The sequence below is a fragment of the Salmo salar genome, chromosome 26, assembly GCF_965601325.2.
Source record: "Salmo salar chromosome 26, fSalSal1, whole genome shotgun sequence".
In the NCBI taxonomy this organism is placed as follows: domain Eukaryota; kingdom Metazoa; phylum Chordata; class Actinopteri; order Salmoniformes; family Salmonidae; genus Salmo; species Salmo salar.
Window position 1 is genome coordinate 56,696,450 of NC_138316.1, and position 26,577 is coordinate 56,723,026.

At 45.8% G+C, this 26,577-nt stretch overlaps 1 protein-coding gene across 1 annotated transcript in view; it reads right to left on the reverse strand.

Annotated features, from left to right (window-relative positions):
* The window catches only part of LOC106588060 (Golgi apparatus protein 1), a 55,761-nt gene that overhangs the window by 16,146 nt on the left and 13,038 nt on the right, over nt 1–26,577 (reverse strand). The window contains exons 5-17 of the mRNA XM_082969890.1: nt 24,641–24,844; nt 23,383–23,454; nt 22,368–22,554; nt 19,577–19,794; nt 17,693–17,814; nt 15,659–15,760; nt 10,156–10,309; nt 8,549–8,686; nt 7,030–7,116; nt 3,302–3,364; nt 2,544–2,657; nt 1,525–1,613; nt 147–264 (exon numbers count right to left, since the gene is read on the reverse strand). Coding sequence (XP_082826016.1) covers nt 147–264; nt 1,525–1,613; nt 2,544–2,657; nt 3,302–3,364; nt 7,030–7,116; nt 8,549–8,686; nt 10,156–10,309; nt 15,659–15,760; nt 17,693–17,814; nt 19,577–19,794; nt 22,368–22,554; nt 23,383–23,454; nt 24,641–24,844 — 1,668 coding nt within the window. The remainder of the gene's footprint in view (nt 1–146; nt 265–1,524; nt 1,614–2,543; nt 2,658–3,301; nt 3,365–7,029; nt 7,117–8,548; nt 8,687–10,155; nt 10,310–15,658; nt 15,761–17,692; nt 17,815–19,576; nt 19,795–22,367; nt 22,555–23,382; nt 23,455–24,640; nt 24,845–26,577) is intronic.

Here is a 26,577-nt window from a genome sequence, read left to right on the forward strand (position 1 = left end):
CCAGCTCCTCTACTCTGAGGAGTAACTCACCATCTCCAGCTCCTCTACTCTGAGGAGTAACTCACCATCTCCAGCTCCTCTACTCTGAGGAGTAACTCACCATCTCCAGCTCCTCTACTCTGAGTTGTAACAGAGGAGTAACTCACCATCTCCAGCTCCTCTACTCTGAGTTGTTTCCGACACTTGAGAGAAACCCGCTGCTCCTTGACGTCCTGCAGAGTGTCGTTCCTCACCGTGGAACTGAGACAGATCACTACGTCCACCCTGGGGGACAGAGAGACAGATCACTACATCCACCCTGGGGGACAGAGAGACAGATCACTACATCCACCCTGGGGGACAGAGAGACAGATCACTACATCCACCCTGGGGGACAGAGAGACAGATCACTACGTCCACCCTGGGGGACAGAGAGACAGATCACTACCTCCACCCTGGGGGACAGAGAGACAGATCACTACTAGAAGAGAGAGACAGAGAAGAGAGGGACAGACAGAGAAGAGACAGACAGAGAAGAGAGAGACAGACAGAGAAGAGAGAGACAGACAGAGAAGAGAGAGACAGACAGAGAAGAGAGAGACAGACAGAGAAGAGAGAGACAGACAGAGAAGAGAGAGACAGACAGAGAAGAGAGAGACAGACAGAGAAGAGAGAGACAGAGAAGAGAGAGACAGAGAAGAGAGAGACAGAGAAGAGAGAGACAGAGAAGAGAGAGACAGAGAAGAGAGAGACAGGCAGACAGAGAAGAGAGAGACAGAGAAGAGAGAGACAGACAGAGAAGAGAGAGACAGACAGACAGAGAAGAGAGAGACAGAGAAGAGAGAGGCAGACAGAGAAGAGAGAGACAGAGAAGAGAGAGACAGGGTGAATTAGTAAGAACACTGTGGTACTGAGACAGAGAGACAGAGGGAGGTTGAATGACTAAGTGGAAGATCCAACCAATGAAAAGTAATAGGACTGGTCATAAGTAGTGCACTATATAGGGAATAGGGAGCCATTGGGACTGGTCATAAGCAGTGCACTATATAGGGAATAGGGAGCCATTGGGACTGGTCATAAGTAGTGCTCTATATAGGGAATAGGGAGCCATTGGGACTGGTCATAAGTAGTGCACTAAATAGGGAATAGGGAGCCATTGGGACGGGTCATAAGTAGTGCACTATATAGGGAATAGGGAGCCATTGGGACTGGTCATAAGTAGTGCACTATATAGGGAATAGGGAGCCATTGGGACTGGTCATAAGCAGTGCACTATATAGGGAATAGGGAGCCATTGGGACTGGTCATAAGTAGTGCACTATATAGGGAATAGGGAGCCATTGGGACTGGTCATAAGTAGTGCACTATATAGGGAATAGGGAGCCATTGGGACTGGTCATAAGTAGAGCACTATATAGGGAATAGGGAGCCATTGGGACTGGTCATAAGCAGTGCACTATATAGGGAATAGGGAGCCATTGGGACTGGTCATAAGTAGTGCACTATATAGGGAATAGGGAGCCATTGGGACTGGTTGTGACTCACTTCTTCTTGATGTTGGGGCAGAGCTTGAGCACGTCCTCTTTACACGCCATCTTGAACTTGTAGGAGAAACGAAAGTCCTTCATCTGGATCTGAGGATGAGGAGATGGAGGAGGAAGAGGAGATGGAGGAGGAGGAGGAAGAAGAGGAGGAGATGGAGGAGGAAGAAGAGGAGGAGATGGAGGAGGAAGAAGAGGAGGAGGAAGAGGAGATGGAGGAGGAGGAGATGGAGTCAGTCTGGGTTGATTATCTACAACGGCCGGTTGTCAAATACAGATACACATTAACCTCCCATCCTACCGGTTTACACCTCCTCCCATCCTACCGGTTTACATCTCCTCCCATCCTACCGGTTTACATCTCCTCCCATCCTACCGGTTTACATCTCCTCCCATCCTACCGGTTTACATCTCCTCCCATCCTACCGGTTTACATCTCCTCCCATCCTACCAGTTTACATCTCCTCCCATCCTACCGGTTTACATCTCCTCCCATCCTACCGGTTTACATCTCCTCCCATCCTACCAGTTTACATCTCCTCCCATCCTACCAGTTTACATCTCCTCCCATCCTACATCGCCTCCCATCCTACCAGTTTACGTCGCCTCCCATTCTACATCGCCTCCCATCCTACCAGTTTACATCACCTCCCATCCTACCAGTTTACATCTCCTCCCATCCTACCAGTTTACATCTCCTCCCATCCTACCAGTTTACGTCGCCTCCCATCCTACCAGTTTACATCGCCTCCCATCCTACCAGTTTACATCGCCTCCCATCCTACCAGTTTACAGCACCTCCCATCCTACCAGTTTACATCACCTCAGGTCAGACAGCTATGGGAGGTGAGTGTGTGGTGTGTGTGAGATGGTGAGTGTGTGAGTCAGGTCGCTCAGTTCAGTCGGAGGGGGGGTCATAGTGAGGTCGACAGCTCCTTGGTCCGTGTTGTCATAGCGACAGCGACCCGCCAGCTGTGTGAACATGAGTCAGTTTTGCGTGTTGTCATAGCGACAGCGACCCACCAGCTGGAAGTGTGTAACTCCCACGGTGCACTTCCTGTTCATCTCCTTCTGGTGTTTATTCTGAACCAGACACTCCATCAGATCCCCTGTATCCACCTGGCTATCAGATACATCCTGGAGAGAGGAGAGAGAGGAGGAGAGGAGAGAGGAGGAGAGAGATGAGAGAGAGATGAGGAGAGAGGAGGAGGAGAGAGAGGAGGAGACAGATGTGTTTATTCTGAACCAGACACTCCATCAGATCCCCTGTATTCACCTGGTTATCAGATACATCCTGGAGGGAGGAGAGAGAGGAGAGAGGAGGAGAGATGAGAGAGAGGAGAGAGATGAGAGAGAGATGAGGAGAGAGGAGGAGGAGAGAGAGGAGGAGACAGATGTGTTTATTCTGAACCAGACACTCCATCAGATCACCTGTATCCACCTGGTTATCAGATACATCCTGGAGGGAGGAGAGAGAGGAGAAGAGGAGAGAGAGATAGAGAGAGAGAGAGAGAGAGAGGAGGAGGAGAGAGGAGGAGGAGAGAGGAGGAGAGAGAGGAGGAGGAGAGAGGAGGAGGAGAGAGGAGGAGGAGAGAGAGGAGGAGGAGAGGGAGAGGAGGAGAGAGGAGGAGAGAGAGGAGGAGGAGGAGAGAGAGGAGGAGGAGAGAGGAGGAGGAGAGGGAGAGGAGGAGAGAGGAGGAGGAGAGGGAGAGAGGAGGAGGAGGAGAGGAGGAGGAGGAGAGGAGGAGAGAGCTGTTCTGGAGCTGTTTGTTGTAACTTACATGGCAGTGAGACTGGATGACAGGCTGACAGGCCCGGATCAGCAGGGCCTCAATATGGATGTCCTGTCACAGCAGAGAGACCATGTCAGCCAGAGACATTAATATACACAGATACATCACACATACAGAATGGCTGGCACCCTTGGTGAAGAGGAGCAAAAAAGACTGGATAAAATAAATAACACAAATACGTAGCTGTACGGAGCATTAAGAAAGGATTCAGATCAATTGACTTTTTACAGTTTGTTACGTTACAGCCTTGTTCTAAAATGGATTTAAAAAGAAAAAAATCCCTCAATCCACACACAATACCCCATAATGACAAAGCAAACATTAGCTAATTTATTACAAATAAAAAACTGAAAAATGACATTTACAAAAAGGTATTCAGACCCTTTACTCAGTACTTTGCTGAAGCACCTTTACTCAGTACTTTGCTGAAGCACCTTTGTCAGCGATTACAGCCTCGAGTCTTCTTGGGTATGACGCTACAAGCTTGGCACACCTGTATTTGGGGAGTTTCTCCCATTCTTCTCTGCAGATCCTCTCAAGCTCTGTCAGGTTGGATGGGGAGCGTTGCTGCACAGCTATTTTCAGGTCTCTCCAGAGATGTTCGATTGGATTCAAGTCCGGGCTCTGGCTCGGCCACTCAAGGACATTCAGTCTTGTCCCGAAGCCACTCCTGCGTTGTCTTGGGTGTGTGCTTAGGGTCGTTGTCCTGTTGGAAGGTGAACCTTCGCCCCAGTCTGAGGTCCTGAGCGCTCTGGAGCAGGTTTTCATCAAGGATCTCTCTGTACTTGGCTCAGTTCATCTTTCCCTCGATCCTGACTATTCTCCCAGTCCCTGCCGCTGAAAAACATCTCCACAGCATGATGTTGCCACCACCATGCTTCACCGTAGGGATGGTGCCAGGTTTCCTCCAGACGTTTGGCGTTCAGGCCAGAGTTCAATCTTGGTTTCATTGAGACCAGAGAATCTTGTTTGTCTTTAGTCTTTAGGTGCCTTTTGGCAAACTCCAAGCGGGCTGTCATGTGCCTTTTACTGAAGAGTGGCTTCCGTCTGGCCACTCTACCATAAAGGCCTGATTGGTGGAGTGCTGCAGAGATGGTTGTCCTTCTGGAAGGTTCTCCCATCTCCACAGAGGAACTCTAGAGCTCTGTCAGTGTGACCATCGGGTTCAATGCCCTTCTCCCCGATTGTTCAGTTTGGCCGGGCGGCCAGCTCTAGGAAGAGTCTTGGTGGTTCCAAACGTCTTCCATTTAAGAATGATGGAGGCCTCTGTGTTCTTGGGGACCTTCAATGCTACAGACATGTTTTGGTACCCTTCCCCAGATCTGTGCCTCAACACAATCTTGTCTCGGTGCTCTACGGACAATTCCTTTGACTTCACGTCTTGGTTGTTGCTCTGACATGCACTATCAACTGTGGGACCTTATATAAATAGGTTTGTGCCTTTCCAAATCATGTCCAATCAATTGAATTTACCACAGGTGGACTCCAATCATGTTGTAGAAACATCAAGGATGATCAATGGAGACAGGATGTACCTGAGCTTTGAGGGTCTGAATATTTATGTAAATAAGATATCTGCATTTTTATTTTTAATATATTTGCAAACATTTCTAAAAAACTGCCTTCGCTAATATAGCTCATACTATATAATATAGTACTAATATAGCTCATACTATATAATATAGTACTAATATAGCTCATACTACATAATATAGTACTAATATAGCTCATACTATATAATATAACTCATACTATAGAATATAGTACTAATAAAACTCATACTATATAATATAGTACTAATATAGCTCATACTATATAATATAACTCATACTATATAATATAGTACTAATAAAACTCATACTATATAATATAGTACTAATATAGCTCATACTATATAATATAGTACTAATATAGCTCATACTATATAATATAGTACTAATATAGCACTAATAAAACTCATACTATATAATATAGCTCATACTATATAATATAGTACTAATATAACTCATACTATATAATATAGTACTAATATAACACTATATAATATAGTACTAATATAACTCATACTATATAATATAGTACTAATATAGCTCATACTATATAATATAACTCATACTATATAATATAGTACTAATAAAACTCATACTATATAATATAGTACTAATATAGCTCATACTATATAATATAACTCATACTATATAATATAGTACTAATAAAACTCATACTATATAATATAGTACTAATATAGCTCATACTATATAATATAGTACTAATATAGCTCATACTATATAATATAGTACTAATATAGCACTAATAAAACTCATACTATATAATATAGCTCATACTATATAATATAGTACTAATATAACACTATATAATATAGTACTAATATAACTCATACTATATAATATAGTACTAATATATCTCATACTAAATAATAGAATATTAATATAACACTATATAATATAGTTCTAATATAGCACTATATAATATAGTACTAATATAACACTATATAATATAACTCACTATAACTCGCACTGTATAATCTAGTACTAATATAACTCACACTACAAAATATATTACTCATATAGCTCATACTACATAATATAGTACTAATATAGCTCATACTACATAATATAGTACTAATACAGCTCATACTACATAATATAGTACTAATATAGCTCATACTACATAATATAGTACTAATATAGCTCATACTATATAATATAACTCATACTATATAATATAGTACTAATAAAACTCATACTATATAATATAGTACTAATATAGCTCATACTATATAATACTAATATAACTCATACTATATAATATAGTACTAATATAGCTCATACTACATAATATAGCACTAATATAGCTCATACTACATAATATAGTACTAATATAGCTCATACTATAAAATATAGTACTAATATAGCTCATACTATATAATATAGTACTAATATAGCTCATACTACATAATATAGTACTAATATAGCTCATACTATATAATATAACTCATACTATATAATATAGTACTAATAAAACTCATACTACATTATATAGTACTAATATAGCTCATACTACATAATAGTACTAATATAGCTCATACTATATAATATAGTACTAATATAGCTCATACTATATAATATAGTACTAATATAGCACTAATAAAACTCATACTATATAATATAACTCATACTATATAATATAGTACTAATAAAACTCATACTACATTATATAGTACTAATAAAACTCATAATATATAATATAGTACTAATAAAACTCATACTATATAATATAGTACTAATAAAACTCATACTATATAATACAGTAATAATATAACTCATACTACATTATATAGTACTAATATAACTCATACTACATTATATAGTACTAATAAAACTCATACTACATTATATAGTACTAATAAAACACATACTATATAATATAGTAATAATATAACTCATACTATATAATATAGTAGTAATATAGTTTTGAATGTATAATTTATTTTATCCAGTTTTTTTTGCTCATCATTATCAAGGATGCCAATAATTCTGGAGCCCAGAGTCCAGTCCAGTCCGGTCCAGTCCTGTCTATTCCAGTCTATTCCAGTCCAGTCCAGTCTATTCCAGTCCAGTCTATTCCAGTCCAGTCCTGTCTAGTCCAGTCCAGTCTATTCCAGTCCAGTCCACATGAAGCCAGTGGTAGTGTACCTCAGACTGCAGCTCTGTCAGGTTGCCCACCACCTCTCCACACCCTGACAGCAGGTCTTCCAGGTGGTCCTGCAGACACTCCAACTCCTAGAACACACACACCATCACAACACCCCATCACAACGCCATCACACACACCATCACACACCATCACAACGCTGTCACACACACCATCACAACGCCATCACACACACCATCACAACACCCCATCACAACGCCATCACACACACCATCACAACGCCATCACACACACCATCACACACCATCACAACACCCCATCACAACGCTGTCACACACACCATCACACACCCCATCACAACACCCCATCACAACACCATCACAACACCCCATCACAACACCCCATCACAACGCCATCACACACACCATCACAACGCCATCACACACACCATCACACACACCATCACAACGCTGTCACACACACCATCACAACGCCGTCACACACACCGTCACACACACCGTCACACACACCGTCACACACCCCATTACAACACCCCATCACAACACCCCATCACAACACAGTCTTCATATATATCAAGCAAACAGTCAGTATTTGAGAAGCTAAGCCAAGGGCAGTAATACATTATTGGCTATGGAGAGATACCAAACCAGGAAGGACATGTGGAGGAAGGCTTGGACGGAATATACCGTATACCGGGGGGAATTGGGCGGTATATACCGGGGGGAATTGGGCGGTATATACCGGGGGGGGAATTGGGCGGTATATACCGGGGGGGGAATTGGGCGGTATATACCGGGGGGGGAATTGGGCGGTATATACCGGGGGGGAATTGGGCGGTATATACCGGGGGGGAATTGGGCGGTATACACCGGGGGGAATTGGGCGGTATACACCGGGGGGAATTGGGCGCTATACACCGGGGGGGAATTTGGGCGGTATACACCGGGGGGGAAAATTGGGCGGTATACACCGGGGGGGGAAATTGGGCGGTATACACCGGGGGGGGAAATTGGGCGGTATACACCGGGGGGGGAAATTGGGCGGTATACACCGGGGGGGGGATATTGGGCGTTATACACCGGGGGGGGGAAAATTGGGCGGTATACACCGGGGGGGGAAATTGGGCGGTATACACCGGGGGGGGGATATTGGGCGTTATACACCGGGGGGGGGGATATTGGGCGGTATACACCGGGGGGGGGAATTGGGCGGTATACACCGGGGGGGGGAATTGGGCGGTATACACCGGGGGGGGGGAATTGGGCGGTATACACCGGGGGGGGGAATTGGGCGGTATACACCGGGGGGGGGAATTGGGCGGTATACACCGGGGGGGGGGAATTGGGCGGTATACACCGGGGGGGGGGAATTGGGCGGTATACACCGGGGGGGGGGAATTGGGCGGTATACACCGGGGGGGGGGAATTGGGCGGTATACACCGGGGGGAATTGGGCGGTATACACCGGGGGGAATTGGGCGGTAAAAACCATATACACAAACAGCGAATCTGTGTGTGTGTGTGTGTGTGTGTGACCTACCTGTCCAGTGCCAGTCTTTTCACTACACCACTTCCCCAGGTCAGTCAAACAGCGCTTCTGGAGATCAGGGTCCAGTTTCACATCTAACGCCCTCTGGTGGAGAATCCTCTGTACCTCCACCTTACAGTCACGGGATAGCTAAACAAACACACACACACACACACACACACACACTAGTCATATATACACATCCCAGTGGAAGGTCATTTTTATAACAGCACATAGATGGGATGATCCTCTTGTCAGACAATATTGTAGCCATTTATGTCCATCAGATTCAGCACAGTAAGAACAACCACCAATCACCAATCAGCCCTACCACTGTCATCACCAATCAGCCCTACCACTGTCATCACCAATCAGCCCTACCACTGTCATCACCAATCAGCCCTACCACTGTCATCACCAATCAGCCCTACCACTGTCATCACCAATCAGCCCTACCACTGTCATCACCAATCACCCCCTACCCTCATCTTCCTCACCACCACCCTTATCTTCCTCACCATCATCTCCATCAACATGTATTCTACCATAGTAGTAATGTGGAACCATGGTAACTCCTCCATCATGTATTCTACCATAGTAGTAATGTGGAACCATGGTAACTCCTCCATCATGTATTCTACCATAGTAGTAATGTGGAACCATGGTAACTCCTCCATCATGTATTCTACCATAGTAGTAATGTGGAACCATGGTAACTCCTCCATCATCATGTATTCTACCATAGTAGTAATGTGGAACCATGGTAACTCCTCCATCATGTATTCTACCATAGTAGTAATGTGGAACCATGGTAACTCCTCCATCATGTATTCTACCATAGTAGTAATGTGGAACCATGGTAACTCCTCCATCATGTATTCTACCATAGTAGTAATGTGGAACCATGGTAACTCCTCCATCTTGTATTCTACCATAGTAGTAATGTGGAACCATGGTAACTCCTCCATCTTGTATTCTACCATAGTAGTAATGTGGAACCATGGTAACTCCTCCATCTTGTATTCTACCATAGTAGTAATGTGGAACCATGGTAACTCCTCCATCATGTATTCTACCATAGTAGTAATGTGGAACCATGGTAACTCCTCCATCATCATGTATTCTACCATAGTAGTAATGTGGAACCATGGTAACTCCTCCATCTTGTATTCTACCATAGTAGTAATGTGGAACCATGGTAACTCCTCCATCATGTATTCTACCATAGTAGTAATGTGGAACCATGGTAACTCCTCCATCATGTATTCTACCATAGTAGTAATGTGGAACCATGGTAACTCCTCCATCATGTATTCTACCATAGTAGTAATGTGGAACCATGGTAACTCCTCCATCATGTATTCTACCATAGTAGTAATGTGGAACCATGGTAACTCCTCCATCTTGTATTCTACCATAGTAGTAATGTGGAACCATGGTAACTCCTCCATCTTGTATTCTACCATAGTAGTAATGTGGAACCATGGTAACTCCTCCATCATGTATTCTACCATAGTAGTAATGTGGAACCATGGTAACTCCTCCATCATGTATTCTACCATAGTAGTAATGTGGAACCATGGTAACTCCTCCATCTTTGCTGCTCCTGAATCTCTTACCCGTCGTCCCTGCTCCTCGGTGCGGTAGGCATGGCGATAGAGACATGAGAACACGGCACCAGGTGGCATCAGCTCGCTGGTCTCATTCCAGCCGTGGGCGTGGCACAGCCTGGCAGCGTCACCCTGGCACTTCTTATACAGGATGGGGTCCAGTCTGGTAGAGGGAGGAGAGAGTTAGACAGTCTGACCACCAGAGGGCAGTAGAGAGTTAGACAGTGTGGTAGAGGGAGGAGAGAGTTACACAGTCTGACCACCAGGGGGCAGTAGAGAGTTAGACAGTCTGACCACCAGGGGGCAGTAGAGAGTTAGACAGTCTGGTAGAGGGAGGAGAGAGTTACAGTCTGACAACCAGGGGGCAGTAGAGAGTTAGACAGTGTGGTAGAGGGAGGAGCGAGTTAGACAGTCTGGTAGAGGGAGGAGAGAGTTACAGTCTGACCACCAGGGGGCAGTAGAGAGTTAGACAGTGTGGTAGAGGGAGGAGCGAGTTAGACAGTCTGACCACCAGGGGGCAGTAGAGAGTTAGACAGTGTGGCAGACAGGGGGCAGTAGAGAGTGATACAGTGTGGCAGACAGCAGAGAGTTAGACAGTGTGGCAGACAGGGGGCAGTAGAGAGTTAGACAGTCTGGCAGACAGGGGGCAGTAGAGAGTTAGACAGTGTGGCAGACAGACGGGGCAGTAGAGAGTTAGACAGTGTGGCAGACAGGGGCAGTAGAGAGTGAGACAGTGTGGCAGACAGCAGAGAGTTAGACAGTGTGGCAGACAGGGGGCAGTAGAGAGTGAGACAGTGTGGCAGTAGAGAGTGAGACAGTCTGACAACCAGGGGGCAGTAGAGAGTGAGACAGTGTGGCAGACAGGGGCAGTAGAGAGTGAGACAGTGTGGCAGTAGAGAGTGAGACAGTGCGGCAGACAGGGGGCAGTAGAGAGTGAGACAGTGCGGCAGACAGGGGGCAGTAGAGAGTGAGACAGTGTGGCTGTAGAGAGTGAGACAGTGCGACAACCTGGGGGCAGTAGAGAGTGAGACAGTGTGGCTGTAGAGAGTGAGACAGTGCGGCAGACAGGGGGCAGTAGAGAGTGAGACAGTGCGGCAGACAGGGGGCAGTAGAGAGTGAGACAGTGCGGCAGACAGGGGGCAGTAGAGAGTGAGACAGTGCGGCAGACAGGGGGCAGTAGAGAGTGAGACAGTGCGGCAGACAGGGGGCAGTAGAGAGTGAGACAGTGCGGCAGACAGGGGGCAGTAGAGAGTGAGACAGTGTGGCTGTAGAGAGTGAGACAGTGCGACAACCTGGGGGCAGTAGAGAGTGAGACAGTGTGGCTGTAGAGAGTGAGACAGTGCGACAACCAGGGGGCAGTAGAGAGTGAGACAGTGCGGCAGACAGGGGGCAGTAGAGAGTGAGACAGTGCGGCAGACAGGGGGCAGTAGAGAGTGAGACAGTGCGGCAGACAGGGGGCAGTAGAGAGTGAGACAGTGCGGCAGACAGGGGGCAGTAGAGAGTGAGACAGTGCGGCAGACAGGGGGCAGTAGCGAGTGAGACAGTGCGGCAGACAGGGGCAGTAGAGAGTGAGACAGTGCGACAGACAGGGGGCAGTAGAGAGTGAGACAGTGCGGCAGACAGGGGGCAGTAGAGAGTGAGACAGTGCGGCAGACAGGGGGCAGTAGCGAGTGAGACAGTGCGGCAGACAGGGGCAGTAGAGAGTGAGACAGTGCGACAGACAGGGGGCAGTAGAGAGTGAGACAGTGTGGCAGACAGGGGGCAGTAGAGAGTGAGACAGTGCGGCACTTCTTATACGGAGGTTGATGCTTGTTGTCATGAACCACAACTGCACGATTTCCACTAGATGAGCCAGCTGCAAAGTCTAAATTGGTTAAATCATAGAAATTCATGAAAACAAACGTGTTAAAAGATGCCCTATGCAGAAATCGCTCCGCCATTTCCTGGTTACTAATATTATAATCATTGTACCATCTAAACCGCTGTGAAATTTATTACAAAAAAATATTATATTTTCAGTAGTTTGAAGCTGGTGTACAAAACCAAAAGTAAGACACAAAAATGAAACTTCAGAAGGAATAGCATAGAAATAGAGCACATAGAACATATCTATAGCTTCTTACATGCTGACCAGATCGCATGCGCAGTCTTATTCGTTCAATAAGAATGACAGATCTATAAACACACATTTCTAAAGGTGCATGTTGATTTTGTCCCCCCACACCAGATGATCAGGAAAGCAAGTTGAAATATCAAAACAAACTGAACCAACTATAATAGGTTGAAAAGCAAGTTTTATTCTATTAAATATTTATGGCAATTTAGTTAGCGCGCTTGCTGTTGCTAGCCAATTTGTCCTATTTAGCTAGCTTGCAGTTGCTAGCTAATTTGTCCTATTTAGCTAGCTTGCAGTTGCTAGCTAATTTGTCCTATTTAGCTAGCTTGCAGTTGCATGCTAATTTGTCCTATTTAGCTAGCTTGCAGTTGCTAGCTAATTTGTCCTATTTAGCTAGCTTGCAGTTGCTAGCTAATTTGTCCTATTTAGCTAGCTTGCAGTTGCTAGCTAATTTGTCCTATTTAGCTAGCTTGCAGTTGCTAGCTAATTTGTCCTATTTAGCTAGCTTGCAGTTGCTAGCTAATTTGTCCTATTTAGCTAGCTTGCTGTTGCTAGCTAATTTGTCCTGGGATATAAACATTGAGTTTGTTGTTTTACATGAAATGCACAAGATCCTCTACGCCGACAATTAATCCACAGATAAAACGGTAAACCGAATTCGGTTTTTAGTAATCGCTCCTCCTTCAGGCTTCTTCTTCTTCCGACTTTATATGGCGGTTGGCAACCAACTTTAAGGTGCATTACCACCACCGACTGGTGTGTGGACCTCAGTTCATCTTTAAATCACCCATGTGGGTATATGCTCCTAACAAACCAATGAGGAGATGATAGAGGCAGGACTTGTAGTGCATCAAACATCACGAATAGAATCAAATTCTATTTTAGCGCCTGGCTACGCAGACGCTCGTTGGCGCACGCGAGCAGTGATTGAATAACGTATGTGTAAATGTATTTTTGCAACGCTCGAGCACGTTCTGGTCATCATGTTAGACTTGATTTCAATAAGAATGACAGATCTATAACTCACATTTCTATGTGAATTTGGTCAGGTCTCCCCCCAAAAAAGGTACGTTTTGCAGGTTTAATTTAAGGTTAGGCAATCTCCATAGACATTGGTAAAAGAATGTCCTTACTGAAGAGCTCACTGACTTGCAACGTGGCACCGTCATTGGATGCCACCTTACCAACAAGTCCCGTTCATTACATTTCTGCCCTGTTAGAGCTGTCCCCCCGGTCAACAGTAAGTGCTGTTAATATGAAGTGGAAACGTCTTGGAGCAACAACGGCTCAGCCGCGAAGTGGTAGGCCACACAAACTCACAGAACAGGACCGCTGAGTGCTGAAGCGCGTCAAAATCGTCTGTCCTCGGTTGCAACACTCCACCACCGAGTTCCAAACTGCCTCTGGAAGCAACGTCAGCACAACAACTCTTCGTCGGGAGCTTTATGAAATGTGTTTCCATGGCTGAGCAGCCGCACACAAGCCTAAGATCACCATCCGCAATGCCAAACGTCGGTTGGAGTGGTGCAAATCTCGCCGCCATTGGACTCTGGAGCAGCGGAAACACGTTCTCTGGAGTGATGAATCACGCTTCACCATCTGGCAGTCCGACGGATGAATCTGGGTTTGGCAGATGCCAGGAAAACGCTACCTGCCCCAATGCATAGTGCCAACTGTAAAGTTTGGTGGAAGAGGAATAATGGTCAGGGGCTGTTTTTCATGGTTCGGGCCCCTTAGTGACGACAGTAGATTGACCCAGTGTTTTACACATTAACCTGTTGGGGATAGGGGGCAGTATTTGCACGGCCGGGTAAAAAACGTACCTGATTTAATCTGGTTACTACTCCTGCCCAGTAACTAGAATATGCATATAATTGTTTGATTTGGATAGAAAACACCCTCAACTTTCTAAAACTGTTTTAATGGTGTCTGTGAGTATAACAGAACTCATTTGGCAGGCAAAAACCTGAGAAGATTCCAAACAGGAAGCGCTCTCTCTGACTATTTCTTGGCTTTCTTCATCATCTCTATCCAAAACAGGGGATCTCTGGCATAACGTGACATTTTCTAACGCTCCCATAGGCTCTCAGAAGGCGCCAGAACGTTGAATGGTGACTTTGCAGGCCATGGGTGAAAAACAGTAGCGCATTTGGATAGTGGTCGATCTGAGAACAATGAGACTGGGGCGCGTGCACGAGCCGACACCATGTTTTTATTTTTTCGTCTTTGAACGAAAACAGGGTTTCCCGGTCGGAATATTATTGCTTTTTTACGAGAAAAATTGCATAAAAATTTGTTTTAAACAGCGTTTGACATGCTTCGAAGTACGGTAATGGAATATTTTGATTTTTTTTTGTCACGAAACGCGCCGGGCGCGTCACCCTTCTTTACCCTTCGGATAGTGTCTTGAACACACGAACAAAACGCCGCTATTTGGATACAACTATGGATTATTTGGAACCAAACCAACATTTGTTATTGAAGTAGAAGTCCTGGGAGTGCATTCTGATAAAGAACAGCAAAGGTAATCCAATTTTTCTAATAGTAAATCTGAGTTTGGTGAGTACCACACTTGATGGGTGTCAAAATAGCTAGCCCGTGATGGCCGGGCTATCTACTCAGAATATTGCAAAATGTGCTTTCACCGAAAAGCTATTTTAAAATCGGACACCGCGATTGCATAAAGGAGATCTGTATCTATAATTCTTAAAATAATTGTTATGTTTTTTGTGAACGTTTATCGTGAGTAATTTAGTAAATTCACTGGAAGTGTTCGGTGGGAATGCTAGTCACATGCTAGTCACATGCTAATGTAAAAAGCTGGTTTTTGATATAAATATGAACTTGATTGAACAAAACATGCATGTATTGTATAACATAATGTCCTAGGAGTGTCATCTGATGAAGATCATCAAAGGTTACTGCTGCATTTAGCTGTGGTTTGGGTTTATGTGACATTATATGCTAGCTTGAAAAATGGGTGTCTGATTATTTCTGGCTGGGTACTCTGCTGACATAATCTAATGTTTTGCTTTCGTTGTAAAGCCTTTTTGAAATCGGACAGTGTGGTTAGATTAACGAGAGTCTTGTCTTTAAAATGGTGTAAAATAGTCATATGTTTGAGAAATTGAAGTAATAGCATTTCTAAAGGTATTTGAATATCGCGCCACGGGATTCCACTGGCTGTTGAGTAGGTGGGACGCAAGCGTCCCACTGGCCCAGAGAGGTTAATAATGCAGGACTTCCAGTACATACTTCTGCCCCAGACATTTACATTGGATAACTACAGTTACAACTAAACGTTTAGGTTAGGGGCGGGGGGGGGGGGGTCAACGCTTAGGTAAAGAGGTAGGTTCAAGTTTGGGGTTAAAGGTCAGAGGGTCACGGTTGACTTACTTCCAGTCTCTAGAGATGAAGTACTGCAGCTCCAGTAGTCTGTGTTCACAGTCCTCCACCATCTTCTCTGTATACAGGTGCTCCATCAGGCAAGACAGGATCCTACACACACACACAATATGGCAATGACTTTATCAACCAATCAAAAAAGGTCACAATAAATCCCAAGAGACACCATGACATCGCCACAGAACTAGAGGTTCTGTCTCCTAACATGTCAAATGCAGCTTTTTATAAAGATTATTTTATACATTTATTTTTTTCCTTTACCGGTTTTTCTCCCCAGTTTCCAATTGGTAGTTACAGTCTTGTCCCATCACTGCAAAGAGAGGCGAAGGTCGAGAGCCGTGCGTCCCCCGAAACACAACCCAACCAAGCCGAATTACTTCAAAACACAATGCCAATCACTGACACCGCGCTGAACATATTCCTGACACCGCGCTGAACATATCCCTGACACCGCGCTGAACACATCCCTGACACCGCGCTGAACACATCCCTGACACCGCGCTGAACACATCCCTGACACCGCCGCTGAACACATCACTGACACCGCCGCTGAACACATCCCTGACACCGCCGCTGAACACATCCCTGACACCGCCGCTGAACACATCCCTGACACCGCCGCTGAACACATCCCTGACACCGCGCTGAACACATCACTGACACCGCCGCTGAACATATCCCTGACACCGCGCTGAACACATCCCTGACACCGCGCTGAACATATCACTGACACCGCGCCCAGCCTGCAGTGGTGGAAAAAAGTACTCAATTGTCATACTTGAGTAAAAGTAAAGATGCACTACAGCCTGGAATCGAGCCAGGGTCTCTAGCACTGAGCTGCAGCGCCTTAGACCGCTGCGATACAGCCTGGAATCGAACCAGGGTCTGTAGTGACGCCTCTGGCACTGAGATGCAGCACCTTAGACCGCTGTGATACAGTCTGGAATCGAACCAGGGTCTGTAGTGATGCCTCTAGCACTGAGATGCAGCACCTTAGACCGCTGTGATACAGTCTGGAATCAAACCAGGGTCTGTAGTGACGCCTCTAGCACTGAGATGCAGTGCCTTAGACCGCTGCGCCACTCGGGAGCCTTTTCCTGCCGGTGGCGTGTTGTTCAAGACAAAGACTACAGTGATATTCCTGACAGGTAACAAACCCCTTTATTCTGAACTGACTAACACAGCAGGAAAGACACAGCCGGAGGTGCCGCCAAACATCACAGGTACATTAGAAAAGACAGGTGTGTATTTATTCAGCGTCTGTACCTGTGTGAGTCTGAGATTACAGTACTCACAAATGTGTGTGTGTGTGATTGTTCTTCTGTGTGTGTGTGTGTGTGATTGTTCTTCTGTGTGTGTGTGTGTGTGTGTGTGTGTGATTGTTCTTCTGTGTGTGTGATTGTTCTTGTGTGTGTGTGTGTGTGTGTGATTGTTCTTGTGTGTGTGTGTGTGTGTGTGTGTGTGTGTGTGTGTGTGTGTGTGATTGTTCTTGTGTGTGTGTGTGTGTGTGTGTGTGTGTGTGTGATTGTTCTTGTGTGTGTGTGTGTGTGTGTGTGTGTGTGTGTGATTGTTCTTGTGTGTGTGTGTGTGTGTGTGTGTGTGTGTGTGTGTGTGTGTGTGTGTGTGTGTGTGTGTGTGTGTGTGTGTGTGTGATTGTTCTTCTGTGTGTGTGTGTGTGTGTGTGTGTGTGTGTGTGTGATTGTTCTTCTGTGTGTGTGTGTGTGTGTGTGTGTGTGTGTGTGTGTGTGTGATTGTTCTTCTGTGTGTGTGTGTGTGATTGTTCTTCTGTGTGTGTGTGTGTGATTGTTCTTCTGTGTGTGTGTGTGTGATTGTTCTTCTGTGTGTGTGTGTGTGATTGTTCTTCTGTGTGTGTGTGTGTGTGTGTGTGTGTGTGTGATTGTTCTTCTGTGTGTGTGTGTGTGTGTGTGTGTGTGTGTGATTGTTCTTCTGTGTGTGTGTGTGTGTGTGGGTGTGTGTGTGATTGTTCTTCTGTGTGTGTGTGTGTGTGTGTGAGACGGTACTCACATGGGGTCCCCGTTGCGGATGTGTTTGCAGGCGGTCTGGATAACAGACTCACAGGCTTCGTTCAGGGCCCGGTCTATCCTGTAGTCTGATCCAGGATCAGCTGCCTGGATCAAGTTCTGGAGCTGAAGGACAATAACAACACTACTTTATTTACAATAACAATACTACTTTATTTACAATAACAACCCCACTTTATTTACAATAACAACACTGGATCAAGTTCTGGAGCTGCAGGACAACACAATAACAATAGTACTTTATAGTTATACTTTATAATAGTGACATATTAGTGAACCTGTTCATGCCATTTGCTGTGTTTCTGTACGTGTGTCTATGCATGCCTGTCTCCAATGTGTGTGTGTGTGTGTGTGTGTGTGTGTGTGTGGGCTTCAGAAAGTATTCATACCCCTTGACTTATTCCACATTTTGATGCCCAAACTTAAAATGGGTTAAATAGATTTTTGGGTTCTCACCCATCTACACACAATTCCCACCAAAAAAAACATGTTTTTAGTTAGCAAATACATGACAAATATCTCATTTTTCGTCAGTATTCACACCCCTGACTCAAGCACCTTTACCAGCTATTACAGCTGGGAGTCGTTCTGGGCCTCTAACACCTTTCCACACCTGGATTGTCCAACATTTGCCCATTATTATTTTCAGAATACTTCAAGTTCTGTCAAATTGGTTGTTGATCGTTGCTGGACGACCATTATCTGGTCTTGACATAGATTTTCAAGTAGATTTTAAGTAAAAACTAACTCGACCACTCAGGAAAATTCACTGTCTTCTTGGTAAGCAACTCCAGTGTAGGTTTGGCCTTGTGTTTTAGGTTATTTTCCTGTTGAAAGGTGAATTCATCTCCCAGTGTCTGGTGGGAAAGCAAACTGAACCAGGTTTTCCTCTGGGATTTTGCCTGTGCTTAACTCCATTCCATTTCTGAAAAAACTCCTTAACGATGACAAGCATACCCATAACATGATGCAGCCACCACTAAACTTGAAAATATGTAGTGTTACTCAGTAATGTGTTTTATTGGATTTGACCCTAACAAGTTTTTGTCCTAACTAAAGTGTCCATTGTTTTGCCACATTTCTTGTAATATTACTATAGAGCCTTGTTGCAAACAGGATGCATGTTTTGGAATATTTTTATTCTGTACAGGCTTCCTTCTTTTCGCTCTGTCAATTTGGTTACTATTGTGGAGTAACTACAATGTTGTTGATCCATCCTCAGTGTTCTCCTATCACAGCCATTAAACTCTGTAACTGTTTTAAAGTCACCATTGACCTCATGGTGAAATCCCTGAGCGGTTTCCTTCCTCTCCGGCAACTGAGTTAGGAAGGAGGCCTGTATCTTTGTAGTGACTGGGTGTATTGATACACCATCCAAAGTGTAATTAATAACTTCACCGTGCTCAAAGGGATATTCAATGTCTGCTTTTTTATTTTACCCATCTACCAATAGGTTTCCTTCTTTGCGAAGCATTGGAAAACCTCCCTGGTCTTTGTGGTTGAATCTGTGTTTGAAATTCACTTCTCGACTGAGGGACCTTATTGATAATTGAATGTGTGGAGTACAGAGATGAGGTAGTCATTCAAAAATCATGAAAAACACTATTATTGCACACAGAGTGAGTCCATGACACTAATTATGTGACTTGTTAAGCACATTTTTACTCCTGAAATTATTTAGGCCAAAACAAAGGGGTTGAATACTTTTCATTTTGAATTAATTTGAAGGATATTGCGTGTTGACCAGTGACATCTCAATTTAATCCATTTTAAATTCAGGCTGTAACAACAACAAAATGTGGAAAAAGTCAAAGGGTGTAAATACTTTCTGAAGGCTCCGTGTCTCCAGTGTGTGCGTGCGTCTCACCGCGCTCTGACAGAGTCCATCCACTGTGCTTCCCTTGTCCCCTCGTCCCACCCTCATCAGACAGTGGAGGGTACGTCCTTTCCTGTGGAGTCCGGAGCAGTGGGTCTCGATCTCCCCTCTACAGTGGAGTACTATTTCTGGACTCAGAGAGAAATCCTCTATCAGCATCCTACGATACTCCAACATCTCTCCCTGGCAGTCCTCAGACACTGTACGACCTGGGGAGAGAGGAGGAGGGGATAGGGTTGAGAGGCATTCAGAAAGGACCTGGGAAGACCTGGCAGTCCTCAGACACTGTACGGCCTGGGGAGAGAGGAGGAGGAGGGGATAGGGTTGAGAGGCATTCAGAAAGGACCTGGGAAGACCTGGCTGTCCTCAGACACTGTACGACCTGGGGAGAGAGGAGGAGGGGATAGGGTTGAGAGGCATTCAGAAAGTATTCAGACCAGCATCCTGTGGAGACCTAGGGAGTACGACCTGGGAGTACGACCTGGGAGTATGACCTGGGAGTACGACCTGGGAGTACGACCTGGGAGTACGACCTGGGAGTACGACCTGGGAGTACGACCTGGAGAGCGAGATCGGTTAGAGGGGCATTCAGACCAGCATCCCGGGGAGACCTGGAGTACGACCTGGGGAGAGAGGTTGGTTAGAGAGGCATTCAGAAAGTATTCAGACCCCTTCACGTTTTGTACATTTTATGTTACAGCCTTATTCTAAAAAGGATTAAAGTATTTTTTCCTCCCATCAATCTACACACAATACCCCATAATGACAAAGCGAAACAGATTTTTTGAAAAAAAAATAAATAAAAAAATACCTTATTTACATCAGTATTCAGACCCTTTGCTCTGAGACTAAAAATTGAGCTCAGCTGCATCCTGTTTCCATTGATCATCCTTGAGATGTTTCTACAACTTGTTTAGAGTCCACCTGTGGTCAATTCAATTGATTGGACATGATTTGGAAAGGCACACACCTGTCTATATAAGGTCCCACAGTTGACAGGGCATGTCAGAGCAAAATACCAATCCATGAGGTTGAAGGAATTGTCCCTAGAGCTCCGAGACAAGATTGTGTCGAGGCACAGATCTGGGGAAGGGTACCAAAACATTTCTGCAGCATTGAAGGTCCCCAAGAACATAATGGCCTCCATCATTCTCAAAATTGAAAAAGTTTGGAACCACCAAGACTCTTCCTAGAGCTGGCCGCCCGGCCAAACTGAGCAATCGGGGAGAAGGGCCTTGCTCAGGGAGGCAGCACTCCACCAATCAGGCCTTTACGGTAGATTGGCCAGACCGAAGCCATATGACTGCCCGCTTGCAGTTTGCCAAAAGGGTCCTAAAGGGCTTTCAGACCATGACAAACAAGATTCTCTGGTCTGATGAAACCAAGACTGCAATCTTCGGCCTGAGTGCCAAGCGTAACGTCTGGAGGAAACCTGGAACCATCCCTATGGTGAAGCATGGTGGTGGCAGCATCTTGCTGTGGGGATGTTTTTCAGTGGCAGGGACTGGGAGAGTAGTCAGGATCGAAGGAAAGATGAACGGAGCAAAGTACAGAGAAATCCTTGATGAAAACCTGCTCCAGAGCGCTCAGGACCTCAACCTGGGGCGAAGGTTCACCTTCCAACAGGACAACGACCCTAAGCACACAGCCAAGACAACACAGGAGTGGCTTCGGGACAAGTCTCTGAATGTGCAGCAACGCTCCCCATCCAACCTGACAGAGCTTGAGAGGATCTGCAGAGAAGAATGGGAGAAAATCCCCAAATACAGGTGTACCAAGCTCGTAGCGTAATACCCAAGAAGACTCAAGGCTGTAATCGCTGCTAAAGATGCTTCAACAAAGTACTGAGGAAAGGGGCTGAAGGTCTAAAAACCTGTTTTGTCTTTGTCATTATGGGTGTAGATTGATGAGGATAAAAAATAAATCTTTTTTTTTAATAAGGCTGTAATGTAACAAAATGCAGAAGAAGTCAAGGTGTCTGAATACTTTCCAAATGCACTGTAAATGAGGGGTGATAAACGCCATAAATGAACGTGTGCCTGTATAGAAACACATGAACCACATAACTTACCGTTCATTGGGTCTACATTCATTAGGTTAAAGGTGACCTGTCATTTCGTTCATGTTAGGCTATAACTTAAGCTATAAATCAGAAATCATATAGCAACATTCAATCAGATTGGTGAATTAAAACATATTTTAATCGTTCTCATTCTTGGCGTCTTAACATAGCTAGATATATTTGTCACGATGAATGTAGACCCAATGAACAATAAGTGATGTGGTTCATGTGTTTCTATTCAGGCATTATAACCCCCAGGGGTCCTGTTTGTACAGTGGCTGGTATATTGTGGAGTGAATTCCATTAACACAACTGTTAAGAACTGAATTAATCAGACGTCCACGCTTCGTATTGTTATACATAAACAATAAAAACATATACATCTTTAATTACACACTTTCAAGTCACACCTTCAAGTATCAACCCTCAAACATTAACCACTGAATGTGTGTACATGTGTATGAGGGGTGATAAATGCCATACATTAACCATTGAGTGTGTGTACATGTGTATGAGGGGTGATAAATGCCATACATTAACCATTGAATGTGTGTACATGTATGGCATTTATTGCCCCTCATACACATGTATACACATTCAACGGTTAATGTATGGCATTTATCACCCCTCATACACACACACACACACACACACACACACACACACACACACACACACACACACACACCCTCTCTCTCTCTCTCTCTCTCCTCCACCCACCCCTGTGTACAGCAGACTCCAGGCATAGCAGCAGATATGACAGTCGTGCCTCTCTAGCGCGGGGCATGTTGTTGTCCAGGTTACAGCGGTGCTTCCTGAGGTCAGCCTTACAGGCCTTGGTCAGAGAGTAGCTAACCTTGTAGTCCTGGGCTATCAGCTTCTGACGCGTGGTCAGGGCCTCTCGACACTGAGGGGGGGAGAGAGGGTGGGGAGGAGGAGGAGAGAGGGAGGGGAGGAGGGGAGGAGAGGAGGAGAGAGGGAGGGAGGGGAGGGAGGGTGGAGGAGTGACAGAGAGAAGTTTTAGTCATTGTCACATGAAAAGAGAGCTTTTACACACGTCCAAATATGGCATAGGAGCTGGGAAAAAATTACAGCTGGAGAAAGAAAATGTCTGCTCACTGTTGGCCGCCCCTTTAATGACCTTTAATAAAGCCTTTAGTTCAACACCCAACCACTGTTGGCCACCCCTTTAATAAAGCCTTTAGTTCAACACCCAGCCACTGTTGACAGCATGTAGCTTCATTCTTATTCTCAGTCCTGACCACAAATCTCCCTCCCTCCCTCCCTCCCAGCCTAACACAGTCCTGGCCACAAACCTCCCTCCCTCCCAGCCTAACACAGTCCTGGCCACAAATCTCCCTCCCTCCCTCCCTCCCTCCCAGCCTAACACAGTCCTGGCCACAAATCTCCCTCCCTCCCTCCCAGCCTAACACAGTCCTGGCCACAAATATCCCTCCCTCCCTCCCTCCATCCCTCCCAGCCTAACACAGTCCTGGCCACAAATATCCCTCCATCCCTCCCTCCCAGCCTAACACAGTCCTGGCCACAAATATCCATCCCTCCCTCCCTCCCCCCCTCCCTCCCTCCCAGCCCAACAGTCCTGTGGGTTTGTCTACACGGTGACTATGCTGGAGTATCTAGAAATGCCATATGTTTGTATATAATAAATCACATAATATACATGTTGATGATATGAATCATCTGCAGATGTCCCCATCAGTGGTTTTCTCCATACCTTCTCAGACATGGCCTCCTCAAACTTGTGGCTGAAGAGACACTTGTAGACCTTGCCCTCTCCTGCTTGGGTCTGGAAGAACAGAGAAACACAGAGACCAGTCAGCGTCCTCAGTAACCTGTAGACCAGTCAGCGTCCTCAGTAACCTGTAGACCAGAGACCAGTCAGCGTCCTCAGTAACCCGAAGAACAGAGACCAGTCAGCGTCCTCAGTAACCCGAAGAACAGAGACCAGTCAGCGTCCTCAGTAACCTGTAGACCAGTCAGCGTCCTCAGTAACCCGTAGACCAGAGACCAGTCAGCGTCCTCAGTAACCTGTAGACCAGTCAGCGTCCTCAGTAACCCGAAGAACAGAGACCAGTCAGCGTCCTCAGTAACCCGTAGAACAGAGACCAGTCAGCGTCCTCAGTAACCCGTAGACCAGAGACCATTCAGCGTCCTCAGTAACCTGTAGACCAGTCAGCGTCCTCAGTAACCTGTAGACCAGTCAGCGTCCTCAGTAACCTGTAGACCAGTCAGCGTCCTCAGTAACCTGTAGACCAGAGACCAGTCAGCGTCCTCAGTAACCTGTAGACCAGAGACCAGTCAGCGTCCTCAGTAACCTGTAGACCAGAGACCAGTCAGCGTCCTCAGTAACCTGTAGACCAGAGACCAGTCAGCGTCCTCAGTAACCTGTAGACCAGAGACCAGTCAGCGTCCTCAGTAACCTGTAGACCAGAGACCAGTCAGCGTCCTCAGTAACCTGTAGACCAGAGACCAGTCAGCGTCCTCAGTAACCCGTAGACCAGAGACCAGTCAGCGTCCTCAGTAACCCGTAGACCAGAGACCAGTCAGCGTCCTCAGTAACCCGTAGACCAGAGACCAGTCAGCGTCCTCAGTAACCCGTAGACCAGAGACCAGTCAGCGTCCTCAGTAACCTGTAGACCAGTCAGCGTCCTCAGTAACCCGGAGAACAGAGACCAGTCAGCGTCCTCAGTAATCCGGAGAACAGAGACCAGTCAGCGTCCTCAGTAATCCGGAGAACAGAGACCAGTCAGCGTCCTCAGTAACCCGTAGAACAGAGACCAGTCAGCGTCCTCAGTAACCTGTAGACCAGTCAGCGTCCTCAGTAACCTGTAGACCAGTCAGCGTCCTCAGTAACCTGTAGACCAGTCAGCGTCCTCAGTAACCTGTAGACCAGTCAGCGTCCTCAGTAACCCGGAGCATCAGATAAATTGTCATTTGGGAGACCGTTATGTAAGGCAAGATGAGCAGCGTACGTTTTCACAGAAGCGTTCCCGATCCTCTCGGCAGGAGAAGTACAGGAATCTGTCCAGGTGGAAGTCGTCTGACGACAGCTCCGCTACACGCATGATGCTCTTCTTACACTCCTCTCTGATTGGATGAGCCTGGTCCTGTTGCTCCGCCTCTCGGACTAAGGCTTTCTCCAGACACGCTATGACCTCACCCTGTGAATGGATGTCCTGTGGGGGGGGGGGGGGACAGGATGGAGAGGAGGGTGTGAGTGAGGTAAGGAGGATGGAGGGGTCAGAGTGAGGGTGGAAGCAGAAAGAGAGAGGAGCAGAGAGAGTGTTCCAATTGGTTATACTTAAACTCTTTAACATCATCCTCAGCTCTGGCATCTTCCCCAATATTTGGAACCAAGGACTGATCACCCCAATCCACAAAAGTGGAGACAAATTTGACACCAATAATTACCACAGGATGGGCTTCAACAGCAACCTGAGAAAATCCTCTGCATTATCATTAACAGCAGACTTGTACATTTCCTCAGTGAAAACAATGTACTGAGAAATATCCAAAATGGGCTTTTACCAAATTACCGTACAACAGACCATGTATTCACCCTGCACACCCTAATTGACAAACAAACAAACCAAAACAAAAGGCAAAGTCTTCTCATGCTTTGTTGATTTCAAAAAAGCTTTTGACTCAATTTGGCCTGAGGGCCTGAGGCCCTGAGGGTCTGAGGGTCCGCTATATAAATGGATGGAAAACAGTGTTGGGGGGAAAAAAAACATACGACATCATAAAATCCATGTTCACAAACAAGTGTGCGGTTAAAATTGGCAAAACACACATTTCTTCCCACAGGGCCGTGGGGGTGAGACAGGGATTCAGCTTAAGCCCCACCCTCTTCAACATATATAACCAATTAGGGCACTAGATCAGTCTGCAGCACCCGGCCACACCCTACTAGAATCTGAACTCAAATGTCTACTGTTTGCTGATGATCTGGTGCTTCTGTCCCCAACCAAGGAGGGCCTACAGCAGCACCTAGATCTTCTGCACAGATTCAGTCAGACCTGGGCCCTGACAGACCTGGGCCCTGGCAGACCTGGGCCTGCCAAAACTAAAACATAAACCATCTACTGTTCAGCGAAATAACAACTCCATGTCAAATACAGATAGCCTAGTCAAATAATTAACATCCAATTCCATTAACCGTTACTCTCTCGTGGGAAACCTTCACTCTTGCGCAGACATTTAGAAACGAAACATGGCAATTTGAAAAAGACGACTTTCGAGTAGTAAGACATGTATAAAAGCAACAGATACCATTAATCAGAAGGGGCTAGAAGAGTCTTATATGGTGAGCTACCGAGTGGCGAGGACAGGCAAGACCCATACTATTGTGGAGGACTTAATTCTTCCTGCTGCCGTGGATATGGCTGTGACAATGCTGGGGGGAAATGGCCCAAAAAACTATACAGACAATGTCTTCATCAAACAACACTGTTTCACGACGCATCAGTGACATGGCAGGAGATATTTTGAAACAATTACTGCTTCGCATACAAGCCAGTGAATTATATGCATTACAGCTGGAAGAGTCAACAGATGTGGCGGGCCTGGCACGCCTGGCACAGCGCCTGGCATGCCTGGCACAGCTCCTGGCACAGCACCTGGCACAGCTCCTGGCACAGCTCCTGGCACAGCTCCTGGTACAGTCGTTCCTCCTTTAAAAAGTTGCGTCATACTGAGGTACACCTTGCAGGCTGCTGCAGCATCCTGTGGCACGTTATTTAATTGTCAGCCATTTTTTCTGTTAGTGCTAGTTTGACCACCAGAGGGCATCTTTGAGAAGCATTCAATAGTCTTCCATATTGCAGGCACGCGGGAGACCGGGGTTCAATTCCCCAACCGGGAGGAGGGAGTAGGCTGTCCTTGTATTTGTCTTAACTGATTCCATGTG